Source organism: Typopeltis vanoorti, chromosome 13, assembly GCF_054136105.1.
Source record: "Typopeltis vanoorti isolate ZY-2024b chromosome 13, IOZ_Tvanoo_1.0, whole genome shotgun sequence".
Classification (NCBI taxonomy): Eukaryota; Metazoa; Arthropoda; class Arachnida; order Uropygi; family Thelyphonidae; genus Typopeltis; species Typopeltis vanoorti.
In genome coordinates, this window is record NC_143561.1 from 118,014,307 (window position 1) to 118,034,730 (window position 20,424).

Genomic DNA, 20,424 nt, shown 5'->3' on the forward strand with positions numbered 1-20,424 from the left:
GAAGAGATATAAGGAGACAAGGGAAGAGAAGATGCATGAAGAATATAAGACACAGGCCAGCCGAATGACTGGTATGGTAAGCAAGGCAAAAGTGGAATATGAGAAGAGATTGGTCCTAAGATCCAAAGAAAATCCTAGGGAATTTTTTAGCTATGTGGCCAGTAGGAGGAGAAATGACTGTGGAAGAATGATATTATGGGATAAAAATGGGAATAGAGTGACTGATGCAGAGGACATAGTGGAATTGGTCAATGAACACTTTATTGGAGTATTTCATCCTGGAGGAGTGAATTTTAATACTAGAGGGATAGGGCAGGTTCGAGGTTTAGAGGTACAGGAGGAGAGTATATTCCAAATACTGAGTACTGTGGATGTCAGTAAAGCTGTGGGACTGGATTGTATTTCACCATGAGTTTTGAGAGAATGTGCTAAAGAACTGACAGCTCCTTTGATCTGAATTTTCAATGAAAGTCTGGTTGCAGGAAAGGTGCTCAGGGAATGGAAGGAAGGTAAGATAGTTCCATTGCAAAAGGGCGGCAGCAGACTGGATGTGTCTAATTATAGGCCAGTTTGTGTCATCAATAGTTGTTAAGATCTTGGAGAAATTAATGGGGGACTGTATACAGCATTGGACAGATGAGGGTAATTTTATCTGTGAGAGTCAACATGGATTTGTGAAGGGGTGCTGTTGTTTAAGCAATATGCTAGCCTTTTATAATAAAGTTAGAAGAGCAGTAGATGAGGGAAAGGCATATACTGCCATTTTCTTGGACTTAGCCAAGAGATTTGACAGGGTGCCATATGATAAGCTGATATTTAAGTTGCAGCAAATGGGTCTGAATGTCAGGTTGGTCAACTGGATTCAGGATTGGCTGTCTGATAGGTATCAGAGAGTTGTGTATGGTGGGGCAGTTTCAAGGAGGCAGAGGGTTACAAATTTGGTCCCACAGGGCTCAGTGTGACCTATATTGTTTAACCTTTATATCAATGACATTGTCAGTGGATTGCAGGTGGATATTCAGTTGTTTGCAGATGATGCAAAGCTGGGAAGGATTATTAGTAATAGTGCAGATGGGAAGGATTATTAGTAATAGTGCAGATGGGAAGGATTATTAGTAATAGTGCAGATGTGGTATCGCTGCAAGAGGATTTGAATAAGCTAGACAGATGGGCAAGTGAATGGGGTGTCGGTTTAATGCAGCAAAATGTAAGGTCTTGAGGTTTGGGACACATCGATGGGATGCTGCATACTCTATGGGAGGAACTATACTGGATGAAGTAGGGGAGACAAGAGATCTGGGGTTGATGATTGATAGAAATCTGAAATTCAAGGGACATATTGCAAAGGTGGTGAAGTTAACACAGAGGATTGCTGCAATAATGAGAAGGACACTGACCTGCAGAGATAAAAGAGTTATCATTCCATTGTATAAGACTCTGATCAGACCACACTTAGATTATTGTTCTCAGATTTGGTCACCAGGATTTTAAGCGGATAAATTAACTGTGGAAAGGATATAAAGGCAGATAACAAAGATGATTTCAGGACTGTACAATGTTAATTATGAGAATCGGCTGAGGGAATGTGGACTTCAGAGTTTGGTGGATAGAAGGATAGGTGATATGATTGCGACTTTTAAACTGTTGAGAGGTGGTTACAGGGTTGACACTGGGGAGTTAGTTCTTTCGCTTGGTTGAACAACGAGAAGGAGTGATGACATAGGGCCATCCCTGGAAGTTACGAAAAGAAACTGTGAGGAAGAGGATGAGGAGTGGTTTCTTTGCATGGATGGTGGTTAAACTATGGAATGCATTGCCTGATAGAGTGGTGAGAGCAAGAATGCTCAATGAGTTTAAGGAGTGGTATGATAGACTTTGTGTTTCCTAGGAGGGACCTCCCATGATGAGTCTTGATAGACTTTGTGTTTCTTAGGAAGGACCTCCCATGATGAGTCTTTGCACTCCATGGAGGCCTGAATAATAATAATTCTATTTTTTTTTTGCACACTTTCATCACTTTCCACTAAATGTCTAATATCACTCTGCATATTTCTTATTTCATTTTCAGTAACTGTTTCATCAAATCTTATATTCTGACAATTTCACTCTCTGTTGCTCTCATGTTCTGATTTTCCTTCAGAGGATATTCAAGACTCCCAGTCTCAAATGTCCTCTTTTTTTTTTTCTTTTTTTTTATCTGACTTTAGATTTTCTTTAATTCATTATGCATCATTTATCTACTGTCTCTTCCACTCTCCATATTACAAAATCATTTTAACCTCTTTGAATTATTATACCAGAAGCTTGATTTTTGTGCAGTCCATCTCCTGTAACATTGAAGTCATCTTCTTTGATGAATTTAATGTCTACAACTACTTCTTTTCCACTTCTGCTCATGAAGCCCAGCTTCATGAGCAGAAGTGTTGAGCTGTGTGAAAATGCAAATTGTTCATCTCCCAACCGGAATAGTCAACATTCCTCTACATTCACCCAACACTCTGGAACATTTGTTAGTCATGTTTTCTTTGAGGTACACTGTTGAGATGATTTCTCTTCTTGGTATTTCATATAGTCTTCAGTAGAATATAGCTGTCAGCCATGTTTTCCCCACAAGTGGGCAAACATCCAAGAATTTTACATCTCCTTTCCATGGTTAGGCCGCTGTTTATGAATCTCCAGATACTTGTGGCCATTTTACAAAAATTATTCACGTTGGCATGAGGGCCAATATTCCTTACTATGTTCAGATTTCCTCCCCAGTATCCAATAAATGTTTTTCTAAAAGGTAAGCTGGGTAAGCCAAGATAAAAGAAAAATAAGCAAATCTTGAGTGGTTGAAACAAAAACACAGCCTTCAACACTTGCACAACAGACATTAACAGGACTAAGTCATGCCGCTTTGAAAGAAGTAAATCTGAAAAACTTGCTGGCTTTGGTAGTGGCATTTATATGTTTTGATCCCTTGTAAAATAGGCTAGATGCAATATATGACTCTCTCTCATCCAGATGGCAGTATTGCAACCTCACTAATGATAAAATTGACCTCCAGGTATTATTGTTTTCATCAGTCTCCGGCATAGATGAACAAGGCACAACACTCCCAAATTCACCTGGAACGTTATATCATATACCTCCTGTGGACTTCTGCTAAAAAGTTATCAGAAGAATCTTGAACACCTGGCTACCAAAAAAAAGGGCTGGTTCTGATGGTATTCTGCCAGTTGTGCTCAGAACATGTGTTTCTGAACTAATGTCCATCCTTTATTGGTGTGAGGTAGAGGTGGGCTAGACAGGGTATTTAGTGGGGTGTTGCTACAAGCCAAGGAGCACAGAGGGTGAGGAGTGGGAGATGTTTAGGCAATTGAGCTTGGCAAGTGCAAGAAGAATAATTGTTGTGGAAGATTTTAACTATGGCTGTATAAATTAGGAAGAGGAAAATGGATGTAGTAATAAGGAAATGGAATTTCTAGAAATCTTGAGGGATAAACGTCTTAGGCAACATGTAATAGAAGGAACATGAGGTTCAAGAGTCTTGGATTTGGTCATAGCATCAGAAGAACTGATTATAACTGAGATGGCATCTCTTCCCCCCAGTTGAAGAGCGTGATCATGTGGTTTTGACTTGGAAGATGAATAGACAAGCTGGAGTATCAAAGAGAAGGGAATATATGTGGAATTATAAGGTGGGTGATTATAATAGTCTTAGATATCAACTTGGGGTAGTTCCATGGAGGGAGGAATTGGAAGGACGAGATATCATTAGTGCTTGGGAATATTTGAATATTTGTTAGCAGCAATAGTAAGCTGTATTCCTCGAATGAAGAAGAGGACACAATTTGGAGTAAAGTGGATGACAAACAATAATAAACAGGAACTGCATGCAAAAAAGAGGCTATGGAAGAGATATAAGGAGACAGGTAAAGAGAAGATGCATGAAGAATATAAAACACAGGCCAGGAGAATGACTAGTATGGTAAGGAAGGCAAAACTGGAATATGAGAAGAGATTGGCCCTGAGATCCAAAGAAAATCCTAGGGAATTTTTTAGCTATGTGGCCAGTAGGAGGAGAAATGATTGTGGAATAATGACATTGTGGGATAAAAATGGGAATAGAGTGACTGATGTAGAGAACATAGTGGAGTTGTTAAATGAACACTTTATTGGAGTATTTCATCCTGGAGAAATAGGTTTTAATACTAGAGGGATATAGTGGGTTTTAGAGGTGCAAGAGGAGAGTGTGTATTTCAAATACTGAGTACTCTGGATGTCAGTAAAACTGTGGGACTGGATGGAATTTTGCCACAGGTTTTGAGAGAATGTGCTGAAGAACTGATAGCTCTGTTGACCTGCCTTTTCAATGAAAGTCTTGCTACAGAAAGGTACCCAAGGAATGGAAGGAAGGTAAGATAGTGCCATTGCATAAGGGCAGTAGCAGACTGGAAAGGTCTAATAATAGATCAGTTTCTTGTTTCATTAGTGGTTGTTAAGATCTAGGAGAACTTAGTGAGGGACCATATACAGCATTGGGAAGATGAAGGTAATATTATTTGTGAGAGTCAACATGGATTTGTTAAGGTGCGCTCTTGCTTTAGTAGTATGATTTCCTTTTACAATAAAGTGACAAAATTGGTTGATGAGGGGAAAGGCATATTCTGCCATTTTTTTGGATTTTGCAAAGGCATTTGACAGGGTTCCACATAAGCTGATATTTAAGTTATTTACAGCACATGGATTTAGATCCAGTCAACTGGATTCAGGATTGGCTATCTGAAAGATATCAGAGAGTTGTGTATGGTGGGGGCAATATCAAGGATGGAGAATGTTACAAGTGGGGTCCTACAGGGCTCAGTATTGGGACCTGTATTGTTTAACCTTTATATCAATGACATTGTCAATGGATTGCTGGGGGGATATTCACTTGTTTGCAGATTATGTGAAGCTAGGAAGTTTTATTGTGCAGATGTGACAGCCCTACAAGGGGATTTGAATAAACTGAACAAGTTGGCTGGAGGTGTCAGTTTAACCCTTTAACTGCTGATTTTATATTCTACTGACATTGTCCCATGTGCTGAATTAATTTTGCAAAAAATTTATAAATAAATCAATTAAAATTCTTACAAGTAAGAAGTCCGGACAGCATCATACATTCTTGATATACACTTGTTCACTCACAAAAATGGCAATAATAATGTTTTATAAAATGTGCATAATCTGCAAGGGGTGTCCATTTGAGGGTGCCATTTTTTTTCTGCGCTTGAGTTAACTCGACTGTAGCAGTTAAAGGGTTAATGCAGCAAAATGCAAAGTCTTGAAGTTTGGGATACATCAGTGGGAGGGTGCATACTCGGTTTGAGGAAGTAGGGGAGAGACAAGATATTGGGTGATGATTGATAGAAACCTGAAATTCAGGAAACATAATTGGAAAGGTGGTGAAGATAACCCAGAGGATTGCTGCAGTACTGAGAAGGACACTGACCTGCAGAGATAAGAGTTGTTATTCCATTGTATGAAGCCCTGATCAGACCACACTTAGACTATTGTTCTCAAATTTGGTCCTCAGGATTTTGAAGGGGATAAATTAACTGTGGACAGGTTACAAAGGCAGATAACAAAGATGGTTTCAGGAATGTATAGTGTTAGTATGAGGATTGGCTGAGGTAATGTGGACTGCAAAGGTTGGTAGATAGAAGGAGAAAGGTGATATGATTGAGACTTTTAAACTGTTGAGAGGTAGTTATAGGATTGGCACTGGGGAGTTATTTCGCTTGGTGGAACAGAGGGAAGGATTGATAGCAAGGGGCCCATCCCTGGAAGTTATGAAAGGAAGCTGTGAGGAGTGGTTTCTTTGCGAGGAGAGGTTGAACTGTGGAATTGATTGCCTGATAGAATGGTGTGAGCACGAATGGTCATTGAGTTCAAGGAGTGGTATGATAGACTTTGTGTTTTCTGCAATGGGCCTCCCACGTCTTGTAGTCCATGGAGGCCTGAATCATAATAACAACAATAATAATTTATTATCTCTGCACTGTTATATTCAGTTAGTATCTATTCAACAGTATGGAAGCAAGCCCATATATATATCCATTTCCTACAAAAGGTGACAAGTGTGTATCTTCAAACTGTCAGCTTATTTCTCGAACCTTGATACTCTCTGAAGTAATGGATACTATGAATAGTCAGTTTCTTCATCACTTGGAAAACTGTCAGTAATCAGCAACCGCCAGTACAGATTCTACCAGTTATGAACCACAGCAGCTCTCCTAACCTGCATTGCCCCTTCTAGATGTGTGCCATTGAAAGATTCGGGGAAACCTATGCTATTGCAATTGACATTTCCAAGCATTTAATAGGATTTGGCATCACGGGCTTCTCAACAAATTTCATTTTATTGTCTTTTTGTTATTCCACCCTTTATAATTGGATTGCCAATTCTCAGGTCCACTGCATATATATGGGAGAGGGTATTTCATTTCATGTACATTGATACTCTGTCACACTCACCTCAAACCCTATGTACAAATTTTTTTGATGATATCTCCCTACATTCCTCCTACTTATATGATAAACTTTGCAGTTTTCAAACATCTCAAGCTTCAAGATCATGTACTCTAATTATTCTAAACATTGATCTCACACACCATCCTCTTTATCGTCATGGAATGATAATAACCTAGTCATATTTAATATTTCAAAATGCAATTTTGTCTTATCTTGCAGAAAATACCCCCTTTTCTCCCTATTCATATAATGCTCTTCATAATAATCAAGAATGGATCTCTTTTCTCAGACAGACACTTACTCTTAGCATTTCCTGACACAATGACAGCACTTGTATAGCATCCTAAAGACATTGCTTTTTCTCATCAGCTACTAAGTCTGTACAAATTGCAAATCCACCAACCTTGGAATATTATTATTATCATCATCCCAAGACTTCATGGAGTCAAAGACTCATCTGAGAGGTCCTTTTATCGCACACACAGCTCATCATACCGTGCCTTGAACATTCAAACTCCTTACTCCAGATACCACACTCTCAGGCAAGGGATTCCAATCATTTACAACTCTGCACGAAAAAAACCTGCCTCTCACTCCCCTACTTGCACACTCTTTATACAGTTTCCAGGGATGACCTCTAGTTCTTCCCCGATCTCCCACTATTTTCATTAGATATTACGGCTCTAATATTTTTTTGATGGTGTTCCCAAGACCTTTCAAAAAAATTCTTGATGCTGCTCAGAAGGGAGCAGTTTTGCCAACTGATGAATCCTTTTTCACTCGCTCTACTCGGCTACTGTCTCATAAATGGTTAGCTCTTGCATTGTCTGTATTCAGATATTTCCAGTTCAGCGAAACTGACATCCTTCATATTTTCCATTTCTGCTAAATCTACAAAAACATGAGCAATGGCTGCCCAACATCCTTTTATAGTTGATTTGCTGGTTCACTAAATAAAAATATTCATTGCTGTTCAGTAAAACACAAATCCTAAAACTCACCCCAACTCAATATCACCAGAGTTCAACATCAGTACTATCAACATAAGAAATCTAAATGGCAAAGAAATGGAGTTAGCTGAGGAATTGGATAAGTACCAGATTGTGACATAGTAGGGGTGACTGAAACAAAAAAGTCAAAAACTAGTGAGATCTTTCTGAGCAATAAATACAAAATGTTATATTCAGGCAATAACAACGAAGGAATCGTGATAGCAATCAACACTAAATACGAGGCTAATCATCTTGAATTGCAGGCACTCTCAAGTAGAGTGATGTGCACAAATATCAGAATGGGGAATTGGACAATGAGACTTATTTGTGCCTATGGTCCCACAGAATGTTCTACTAAGGTAGAAGTGGAGGAATTTTTTGAGGCTTTAGAGAAAGCAGCTGACACAATGAAAAAGGAAAAGTTGGTGTTTGTTGGGGATCTAAATAGCAGATAGGAAATGATTGTCAGACATAGAAAAATATATTGGAAAAATTTGGAGAAAAGAGCAAAGCTACTATTAATGGCAAATACCTGTTGGATTTCTGCTCAGGACATGGACGAGTTATTACTAATGTAATGTTCCAACAGAAAAATGTGCACAAATTCACATGGAGAGAAGAGGCAAGGAATAAGAAAAGTCTCATTGACTATGTTATTGTTGATAGTGATATTTTCTCCTTGGTGTAGAATACCAGAGTGTACAGAGGATTTGAAATTGGAAGCGATCACTATTTAGTCTTGAGCAGGATAAAACTGAATTTCATATTGAAAAGAATAACATGTAAGAAAGTTTTAAAGCAGATAAAAGTTGAGCAACATTCAGATGTGAACTGTAGACTAAAATACACAAACATCATTGAAGAAAAAAAAATGAAAGAGTTTGAGAACAGGAACCAAACCTTGGAGATTCATTGACAAGCCCTGAAGAAAACACTGATTGATTCAGCCAGAGAGGCATGTGGTGAGGTTGTCTGTAAGGATAGAAAAATCAGAACTCTGTGGTGGACACAAGATGTAAAGAGGCAGTGAAAGAAAAGAAGAAAGCATATCAAAAGTTGCTGACAAATAAGTCAGATTATGCTCTTAGAGAATATAGAGACAAATGTACGAAAGCTAAACCCTGTGTAAAACTAGCTAAACAAAAGTCATGGGAGGACTTTGGCAAGAATATAGAAAATAAATATCAAGAAGGTGGCTAGATATTCTGGAGATTGTTGAAGAAGCTCAAAAATGGAGGAAAGAGTGCTGTAAAAGGAATAAATATGACATAAAATAAAGGTGACATGAAAATTGGAGAAAAAGATATCCTTGAAGTATGGAGTAATTACTTCGAAAAATTGCTAAATGAAACAAGCAGTGATAGCACAGTGATAAAAACACTGACCAGGCATGTAATCAGGAATACATATCTATACTTGAAGTAGAAAAAGCCCTCAAAAGCTTGAAATGTGGAAATACATCAGGAGTAGATGATATTCGACTAGAAATGCTCAAATATGGAGGTATAAAAATCTTACAGTGGCTGCACTGGATAGTTCAGAAGGCCTGGATAGAGGGAAAAATTCCAGGTAATTGGAGTAGAGCTCTCATAGTACCCATATATACGAAGAGAAATAAAACTGAATGTGAGAATTACAGAGGTATTTCTCTACTGAGTGTTCCTGGTAAGATATGGCAAGTATACTTGAGAAATGGTTGAGAAGGATTGTGGAAGACAAGCTTGGTGAAGAATAAGCTGGATTCAGGTCAAATAGAGACTGTCAGGATCAGATTTTCACTTTACGACAGATAGTTGAGAAAGCATGGAAATATAACAAAGATCTGTATTTAAGTTTGGTAGATCTGGAAAAGGCATATGACAAGGCGCCAACAGAGAGAAGCTATTCAAAATGCTACAGTTATATGGTGTCAATGCGGCATTATTTCAGGCAATACTTAGTTTTTATTTGAGTTGTAAGTCAGCAGTTAGAATTGCAGGAAGTACAGGAAGGTGGTTTAATGTTAAATCTGGTGTCGGACAAGGATGTACATTATCCCCTCTGTTATTCATAATCTATATGGATCACATTATGAAGGAAACTGGTATTAAACCTGATATCAAAATTGGAGATGTTAATCTCCAATTTTGATATCAGGTTTAATATCAACTGCATTTTGAAAGGAGAACCTATAGAACAAGTAAAACATTTCAAGTACTTATGCATGATTTTTAGTGAAAATGGTAAATTAAATATGGAAATAGACAACAGAATCAACAAAGCTGGTATGGTAGGAAGTCAACTGAATAAATTTATATAGAATATAAGAGAAATTAGTCAAAACACTAAATTAGCTGTATACAACACAGTATTCAAGCCAATTTTAACTTATGGATCTTAGAGCTGGGTTAGAAATAAAACACTTGACTAGAGACCACAGGTATGAGAGTCCTGAAAAAGATTAGGGAAGTGAACAGATGGCATCAATGGCAGTATCATATTAAAAACAAGGATATTAGGAAAGAACTTGATATTGTTAGCATCCAGGAATGTGTTAGCAGAGCTAATCTCTGGTGGTATGGTCACTTAAACAGAATGGGAGAGGAAAGTTGAAAGTTTATTTTTCACTTGGTTAGAATATAATAAATTTAGTTTAATCCTTTATCCAAGTGTGTGCAAACAAAGTTTGCGCCTGAAAGTATCTTCAGGACTAGGGTAAGGTGGTACAACACTAGGGCAACTCCTTGCAAAGGTGGAGCAAGCTACCAACACTCCTATCTCAGTATCTCCCATAAAGCAAAACACATCTCCTTGCGGATATGTCTAATGTTATGCATTAAGAGAAGGGGCCACTACCCAGACTAGTTTTGACCTTTATTGAGGTGTCTTCAGTGGGAGCCAGGCCCAAGTGGAGATACCTGCCAGAAGCATTAGTAAGGTCATCTCTACCTATAGGAGTTGCCAACTGGTGTGCCACCTTTTTAATAAATTACTCTGGATTTAGAGAAAGATGTTGAAAGTTTATTTTTCACTTGGTTAGAATATAATAAATTTAGTTTAATCCTTTATCCAAGTGTGTGCAAACATAGTTTGTGCCTGAAAGTATCTTCAGGACTAGGGTAAGGTGGTACAACACCACTTGGGCCTGGCTCCCACTGAAGAGACCTCAATAAAGGTCAAAACTAGTCTGGGTAGTGGCCCTTCTCTTAATGCATAACATTAGACATATCCACAAAGAGATGTGTTTTGCATTATGGGAGATACTGAGATAGGAGTGTTGGTATCTTGCTCCACCTTTGCAAAAAGTCGCCCTGTTGTTGTACCACCTTACCCTAGTCCTGAAGATACTTTCAGGTGCAAACTTTGTTTGCACACACTTGGATAAAGGATTAAACTAAATTTATTATACTCTAACCAAGTGAAAAATAAACTTTCAACATCTTTCTCTAAATCCAGAGTAATTTATTAAAAAGGTGGCACACCAGTTGGCAACTCCTAGTTCTGTATCAATAAGTACAACATCATCAGCAAAGCTAAGATCAGTTATTTGCATGGTGTGGGTGGACATTTTAATGTTAAAACCAAGATCTTCTGTGTTGATGGTCCGGAAGATGTAATCCAAGCATATTAAAAACAAATAAGGTGCTAGTACATCACCTTGCAGGACTCCTGTTGTCACTGGAAATGATTCAGATGTTTCTGTTTTAAAGATTACTGTAGTATTGTAATCTTTATAAGGTGCTGAGATTGCTTGTATGAATTTTGAGGATAGACCATAGAAGCTGAGTATTTTAAACATTGCTTCTCTATTAATGGAGTCAAAGGCTTTTTTGCAGTGTATAAAATTTAAAATGAGTGGTAAGTTTTTACCACATGAACCTTCTATGATTCTCCTGATGAAATGTATCTGTTCTATTGTACATCATTTTTTTAGAAATCCATCTTGGTTTTTTCTTAAAAGTGGTGTTAAGTAAGATTCTATTCTGTTGAGTATCATCCTATTGTAGATTTTAACTGTGGTTGATAGAATAATACCTCTGTAGTTATCCATTCTATTAAGACTGCCTTTTTTGGGTATAGGGACAATAAGGCCTTGTTTCCATTGTTGAGGTATTATTCCAGTGTTTAAAGCTTGATTCATTATGGCAAGGAGATTGGAATATGATTATACCCAACATTTTTGAAAGCTTCTGCTCTAATTCCATCAATCGCTGGGGAATTTCCTGCTTTGGCTTGATCTATTGCTATTTTTAGTTCCTTTTCGATTAAGTCTTCACAATTTATTGGTAGAGTGGTGATTAGATGCAAGTCTGCTAGCTGACTTGAATGTTGGGGATTATCAACATTCAGTAATTCTTGAAAGTAGTTTCTCCATTCTTTCACCAAGTTCGAATTTACTGATAGCTGTTTACCATTTTTGTCATGTGTGACAATATTTCCACTTCTTTTTGTTTTATGGTGACAGATATAATTTATCATTCGAAAAGTGTTTCTAGTATCCCCAGTTTTATTATAATTTTAAAGTTCCTTGCAGTATTTGTTTATTTGATTTTCTTTTTCTCTGGTCATTAGTTCATTGACCTTGTTATTTAAAATGTCTAGTTTATCTTTATTTATTTCATTCCTGTTTAAGCGTTAGAGTTTCCTTCCTTTATTTCTTTCATCTATATAGTTTTCAGTTTCAGGGGTAATCCATTTTTCGAGTCTTTTTTGTTGCTGTTTCCAAGAATTTTGTTGGATGTTATGTTTATTGCTTCAATGATACGCGTATACTTTTCATTAACTGGAACTTTAAGAATGTTTTCCATATTGTCTTCTAATTTGCTGTGGAAAGTTGCTGCATTTTGTGGGTTATTTAGTTTGTCCCAGTTGTATTGTTTCTTTTTAGGCTTGCTATTTTTAGAGGCTTTTAGTGAAAGTTTAATGTGGGCACTGATTATTCTGTGGTCAGAGTTTAGTTCAACCATGTTATCTGCTCGACAGTTCTTGATTGATCTGTTCCACTTTCCATTGATTAGTATGTGGTCTATTTGAGAATGAGAACCATTTGGATGTTCCCAGGTCCATAGTCTTCCTTTTGGATGAGGAAATTTTGTTTGGGTGTTTACCATGTTATGGCTATTGCAGAAGTTCATAAGAGAATGTCCATTGTTATTTGTGGTTTCATGATAAGTGTATTTACCCACGTTTTTAGTAGTATTGGCAATGTCTTTACCAATTTGGGCATTAAAATCAGCACCAATAAGTGTGACATTGTGAACTGGGATGTTCATGGCAGTTTCAGAAAGATCTTTATAGTAGGTGTCTGTCTTCTAGTGGAGCACATTCTCTAGGAGCATATGTGGATATTGTCAGTTTTGGGTTGGTACTTATGGTTATGAGGAGAATTCTTTCAGACACTTTTTCAATTGATGTTACTTTTATATGCTGGTTCCGTCTTGAGCACTATTCTAACCCCTCCAATACCATCATTGTTTGCTGAGTTAGAAATAAATTTCCATTTTTGTCAGCTGATGATGTTTCATTCACTTCATAATTGTCAGTTCTCTATCTATGTTCTTGTATACATAATAATAAATTTAGTTTAATCCTTTATTCAAGTATAAGCAAACAAAGTTTGCACTTGAAGTATCTTCAGGACTGAGGCAACTCGTGGTAAAGGTGGACCAAGCTCTCATCATTCCTTATCTTAGTATCTCCCATAATGCAAAGTACATCTCCTTGCAGACATGTATAATGCTATGCATTAAGGGAAGGGCCACTACTCAAACTGACCCTTTATTGAGGTCTTGTCAGTGGGAGCCAGACCCAGAAGTGGTGATACTAAGGCAGAAGCAATCGAGAAGTCATATTTACCTATACGAGTTGCCAAAAGGTGTACCACCTTATTATTAAATTACTCTGGATTTAGAGAAAGATGTTGGAATTTTTTTTCCCACTTGGTTAGACTATAATAAATTTAGTTTAATCCTTTATCCAAGTGTAAGCAAACAAAGTTTGTGCCTGAAGTATCTAAAGGACTGAAGTAACTTGTGGTAAAGGTGGACCAAGCTCTCATCACTCCTTATCTTAGTATCTCTCATAATATGCTATGCATTCTGGCAGGCATTCTGTTTATTTTTTTTCATACTACTACCTCTTCTGCAAATTTTCCTGCTTCTCTCTTTACAAGGGCCAGTCTTTAAGCATTGCTATTTAAAAGTTTCAGTTGCACAAAAAATATTTTAAATTTGTTTCTGTGAAATTTCTTTGGGCTTGTCAGTGATTAAATTTTCTTCATATTCTTAAGGATCTTCCTACTGTGCATCTAAATTTAGTAGGTCGGAATCACTCAGTTTCTCAGAATGAGATTTAATTAACTTAGATTCATTTGAAAAGCCTATAAAATCATTTGCACAATGTGGAAGAATGTGCTTCCAAATGGATCGCATATTGCTAGCAGTAATTTCATTTGACTTTGCGACTTTATAACCAGGCTGAGATTTCACTGATTTAGCCAGCAAAGTCTTGGAAGGCATTAGCTTCCAAAAAAAGGTCAGTTTAATCAACATTAAATATTTGTTGGTCAAAATAACCCCCTTATACAGTTTTCTTCAAATCTCTGGATAATTTGCGGCCACCTCCTTATCGGCACTTGCAGCTTCACCTGTGATTAAAACATTATGTAGGCTATTTCTCAAACCACACAGCACTAATGTGGAATTCTTCTTTTCCATCATTGATAAGCCTTTCTTTCAAGGTTGTAAAGAGACTTAATGCTTTTGATTTAATAAGGTCAGTTCTTAGCAGGATTCATTTTTGGTTACAATCTTCGATCCGTGTACAAAGAAGTCTCTAATTCAATCATTATAATACTTTGTATTCAGCAGCTTTGCTTAAAATTGCTCTTATAGTTGATTCACCCATTTTTGTGTTCTTGTCTTATCTTTGCTCTGGACTTGCCTTGTTCACTTTCTTTATTATTTCAAGTTTTTCTTCCAATGAGATGACTTTTCGAATCATTTTCACACTTTCACTTTTTTGCTCACTAATTCTTTTACTCATGATGAAAGGTTGGGAAAATACTTTAAAATAAAAAAAAAATGTACGGAAAATAATTGCAAAGGAGGTATGATCAAGAAAATGCTATGTATGCCAAGGACAATATTATTATTATTATTATTATTATTATTAGATGCCTCCAGGGAGTCCAGAGACTCATCGAGGAAGGGTGCTTGCTCTGCAACCCTGTCTCCACCACTCAATCCACCAAGTGACTGCAACTACACCAACGCCATCAACCGCTGACCACCACTGACACAGACCACATTTCCACAGACAATCGCAAATACTTCAGGTGCAAACAAAGTTTGCATCTGAAGTATTTTCAGGACTAGGGCAACTCGTCTAAGGAAGCTAAGACTTCACATCACTTGCCTTTAGTATCTCATAATGCAAAGCACATCTCCTTGCGGACATGTATAATGCTATGCATTATGGGAAGGGTCACTTCCAAAACACTACCTAAGTGTTTGATTACACTTGGATAAAGGATTACACCAAGTATATAATTTCTTGGTATCTTTAATTTATAGTATAACCAAGTGAAAAAAACTTCTAACATCTTTCTCTAATCCTTAATTTTGATGTTTGGTTGTGCTGGATTCCTACCACATTGGGATTGAGAGTGCAGCTGCAGCTGCTAGGTCAGTTTATACATTTTCCACATACTGTTCATCAGTCCCACATATAGACCACAGACAGTAAGATCAAAACTAATTTCATTAGCATTCATCATGGCAGGAATTACTGACAAATAAATTGCATGAGAATGAAATTAAGCTTGAAATTATACATTGGAAGTCTGGTCAATTTAAAAACAGAAGAGAGGAAGTTGTTCTTAATAGGCTCTGCAGAGGTCACAGTTATCTTACATATTATCTGTTGACTTCTGGTCTGATGACCTGCCCAAGTGTGTGGTGTCACTCATCTTACCATTTGCATTATGGCAAAGTGCCAGCACTTCACTCAAGAAAGAGATGAAATTTTTACTAATCTGACTGAGCCATATATACTGAGACAGATCTTGTCAGCTTGGACATTTTTATTTTATTTTATTTATTTATTTATTTTTAATGTGTGTCCCACTCACAAAAGATTATATGCAAACCTATAGTATATTTGTACCATGGGTGGGCTTTTTTTTAAAGGATTTTTTAAAATTTATTTTCATCAATTATATATTTTTTAATTTATTTTTTATATGCTTCAGAAACCTTGTTCTAGAGACAAAACATGGAACTTTTTGCATAATTTACACAAAGGAAATGTTTGAAATAATCTTACCCCATTTTAAAACAAAGGATGGGTAAGAAGATCCCATTGTTGGGGTCTTCTTTCTTTTCAGTATACTGTGCTATATCATTTTTGAAATAAAGCCTTCATGTTACTGTTATTTAATTTAGCCATATCCTACATGAATCTGGTAAATCTGTTATCTTTTCTTAACTTTATATTTATTGTAATTCTCACAAGTCTGTGGTTGAATCCACAGTCTGTACGTCGCATAACTTTTGCATTTGTTATTCCATTTCTATCTCTGATTGATCATTATAAAATATGTCTGATTAGTATATGTACCATTGGGATCTCCACATATACTGTGTTTTTTTCTTTTGTTTAAAAAGTGTTTATGGTTATCAGTTTGTTTTAAACAAAACTCAAATCTATCACCTTTATCATTTCTTATGCCATGTCTATATGGACCTACAACAGAACTTATTCTTTGCTTTCCTATTTTAACATTCAAGACTCCCATAAATGATTAACATTCTCTTTTACTGATCTACTATCCTGGATAGCTTCCTCTATTTTCATATGAAATTCTTTAGTTTCTGCATCTCTCTCTATCTCCTTCTCTCTCTCACACATGCACACGCATGCACACACACAGGGTGTGTTGCAAAATTAAGTGGTGGGTGTATTAACAATAAATGTATTTAAATTTAATCCTGGTTGCAAGACCACCCCATAAATGATTAACATTCTCTTTTACTGATCTACTATCCTGGATAGCTTCCTCTATTTTCATATGAAATTCTTTAGTTTCTGCATCTCTCTCTATCTCCTTCTCTCTCTCACACATGCACACGCGTGCACACACACAGGGTGTGTTGCAAAATTAAGTGGTGGGTGCATTAACAATAAATGTATTTAAATTTAATCCTGGTTGCAAGACCTCCTAGGATTAAAGAAGGAAAATATTAAGAACCAAGACAAGAAGCAGATAAAATCTATCGAAGGATGAAAGAACAAATCCTTAATGAAATGATATGCACAACATTATACAAGAAATGAAGAATAAAGGCAATCTCAGACATGCTTATAATACAATTAAGCAAACTAAAGTAGGATATAAGCATAGGATCTCTCAATATAGATGGGAAATAATATTTCCATGAATTGCTAAGAATATTACGTCTGCAACTCAAAATTATATACCAACTAATATTTGAAGAAGATGATTCTGTAGAGTTACCATGTAGGCAAGAGATTAATGATACAATTCATTCACTCAGAAACAACAAATTCCTAGGAATAGATAAAATCCTTGCAGAGTTACAGAAAGCAGGAGGAAAGAAACTGGAAGACAAAATCTACAGATTGACTTTAACCATATGAAAGAAAGAGGAAATGCCAAGAATGGAGAAAGAGGCCAATCTGCCCAATACATAAGAAGAATAACAAATTGTTTTGTGTAAATTATGGAAGTATTTCTCTCTTATCTACAGCATGTAGAATATTTACTTATAATTTGAAGAATGGATTAAACCCATTTATGCAGAAGATAATTGGTGTCTACCAAGTAGGTTTCAGAAGAGTGAGATCCATAGATTATTATTAAGAGAGATCCCCCGGGGAGTCTAGAGACTCATCTAGGAGGCCACATACTACACACACCAGCTATCATTCTTATTCTTGAATTCATTCACACTGCTTGCACTCACAGCATCCAATCGCAATCTTTTCCAATCATGCACCACCCTCTGAGAGATTAATATAGTCCTCACCCCTTCTTAGTGGCCTTCATTCTCAGCTTCCAAGGATGTCCTCTCGTCCTTTCCCCACCCTCCATATATTGAAAAATTCCATCAATTGAAATCCTGTATGATCCTTTCAGAAGTTTATAAGTCTCAATCATACGTCCTCTCTTTCTCCTGTTTGCTAGTGTCTGCAATCTACAAATTCTCAATCTGTCTTCATAATCAGTATACCACAATCCTGATATAATTTTTAACACTCTCCTTTGTACCCTCTCCAATATATCAAAATTACAATGGAAATCAGAAGACCAGACCTGCGCACAATAGTCCAAGTGAGGTCTTATCAAGGCCTTGCAAAGAGGCAAAATGGCATCTTTATCTTTACATGTGAATGTTCGTTTAAGCATTGCAATTATCTTTTGAGTTGTATTTGTGATTACAATCTGACAAGACTGGTTGGGTTTACATTTGAGTGAGGAAACAAACATGGCCGAGCTAGTTCTATATGCAGGTACAAGTACAAAGTATATTTTAATGAGTAATGGTATGCTTAGTTAAATTAATACTTCTATAATCAAGATAAGATACGTATAATTCATATAATCAAGATATGATATTTTCATATCATATTAATATAATCAAGATAAGATACGTATAGTTCAAATGATTATTAGAGAAATTTTAGGAATTTAATATAAATATTTATCAGATTTTTGTTGACTTCCAACAATCCTATGACAGCATTAATATAGAAAAAGTATATATGAGATTGATACACTTTCAAATACCACATAAGCTAGTAAGACTTACTCTGGGCTGTAGAGCCATAAGAAGTGATTCATATTGTTGTCTTTTAGTGATGAACACTTCCTAACAATGAGCGTTGGTTCTGTGGAAGTCTGGAATGATGCATTGGCAGATGCATCCAGCACACTTGAATTGCATTAAAAATATATGAATTTTATAATATGAATACATAGCTTCATAATTTTCTTATTATTTTATTTATTTTTTTTTGTTTTATTGTGGTGCTTATTATCAAAGCAACTTTTAAAAGTTCAATATTGGTTCTGTAGTGCAGTATTCCTGGATTATTTATTTCTCAGTCAACTACAGTGCTAAATGTGTTAAATAATCAGAGTTTCATGGCTAGGAGTTTTTTTTTTTTTATTTATCTAAATGCAGGAAAAACCAACTTTATATAAGATAGCTTTTGTTTGATTATAGATGTATTAATTTAATTAAGCATTCCATTACTCATTAAGATATACTTTGCACTTGTACCTACATACAGAACTAGCTCTGGCATGTTTGTTTCCTCACTCAAATGCAAACCCAACCAGTCCTGTGACATTGTAATTGGATTATGTACTGTAATTTGCTTAAATTTTCATTTCTTGTCAGCTTAGTTTAAAATTGAGCCTCCATAGCTCAGTCAGTATGAACGAAGCCCTTTGGTTGGAAAGACCTGCGTTCGATTCCTGTCGGTAACGTGAGGAACCTTTATCTGGTCTCTTTCGACTAAAGTTGAGTTAGCCGATCTCATACTTGGAAACTTGTATGAGATTGGCTTGGGTTTTTCATCCCCTAGAACAGGCAAACTTGCCCTGTGAACACATGCTTCTACAGACATAGGTACACCTCCAGGAATAAGGAGTAACCAACCTATTCTGTAGGATTTCGGTTCCGACTGCCTGTACAATAAAATGTGTAGGTCTATGCATGAGTGTAAATTGGGATTAGGGATAGTTTAAAATTATTTAGAGTGGGGTACATAGTTATGCTTTCAAAAATGTTCAGAAAAAGGAAAATGAATTTGAGAATATGAAATCCATAAAGAAGCAGAATACCATCTGTTTCTTTATGAATATAGTAAGTCTTGTTGCACAGGGCTCAGTATTGATACCATTACTGTTCAACCTCTTTATAACTGATATTGTCATTGGATTTCAGGAAGATTCTCAGTTGTTTGCAGATCAGAAGTGGAATTAGTTATTAGTAATAGTGGAAATGCTTTGGCTCTTCAAGCAAATAAGAATGGGCTGTCAGTTGAACATAACACACTGTATAGTGTTTTAATTTTGGAATCCACAAATTGAATATGCCACTAGAAATGGCTAAACACTTCTAGAGGCATATTCAATTACTGGAATTATATATTGGAGGAGGTAGAGCCTCTATAGCTTAGTTGGTATAGACAAAGCCCTTTGGTTGGAAAGACCTTTGTTTAATTCCTGTCTGTGATGTGAGGAACTATTATCTAGTCTCTTTCAGTTAAAGGTGAGTTAACTGGTCTCACGGAGGAAGAGAATTTTTTCACCCAGAAACTTGGATGTTTTGTCCCTCAGAACAGGCAAATTGGCCCCGTGAACACACGTGGATTAACAGTCATAAAATATAAAGAGCCAAGAGGCTATTTTTCCAGTGGCGTAAATTAAGTTAAGGGGATAATAAATCCCTCATTATTTTAAAGCCGGATACGAAACTTGGAGATTGAAATCTATGATCTAAGAGTTTCATGCCGAAGAACTATCGGCGAGTCCAAGCGTAAGTCATCACCTGGGTAGTACAACACTAGGGCAACTCGTATCAAAGGTGGAGCAAGCTCCGTCACTATCCTTAATATTTTCTCATAATGTAAAACGCACCTAGGAGATGTATTACTGTTTTACATTTTGAGGAGAGATCACTACCCAGACCGGTTTCGACCTTTATTGAGGTCTCATTAGTGAGTAGGTAGACCAGGAATACCAAGGTTTAAGTGAATCGAACTTGCATATACTCCTACTAACGAATTGCCAGACCGGTGTACCCACATTATTATTATTACTACGATAAAGAGCCAAGAGGCTATTTTTCCGGCGACATAAATTAAGTTAAGGGGATAATAAATCCCTCATTATTTTAAAGCCGGATATGAAACTCGGAGATCG

General features: G+C 36.6%; 2 protein-coding genes across 4 annotated transcripts in view; one reads left to right on the forward strand and one right to left on the reverse strand.

Moving 5' to 3' along the window:
- Positions 1-20,424, forward strand: part of LOC150100495 (FERM, ARHGEF and pleckstrin domain-containing protein 2-like) — a 726,486-nt gene that overhangs the window by 18,790 nt on the left and 687,272 nt on the right. The window lies entirely within an intron of this gene.
- On the reverse strand, positions 12,134-12,742 carry LOC150100496 (protein CFDP2-like). Its single transcript, XM_090402668.1, has one exon. The coding sequence runs from the start codon at positions 12,740-12,742 to the stop codon at positions 12,134-12,136; it is 609 nt and encodes a 202-aa protein (XP_090258794.1).

What these genes read in the sequence shown, in the direction of transcription:
- LOC150100496 (XM_090402668.1), bottom strand. Translation starts at nt 12,742, where the DNA reads ATGAACATCCCAGTTCACAATGTCACACTTATTGGTGCTGATTTTAAT.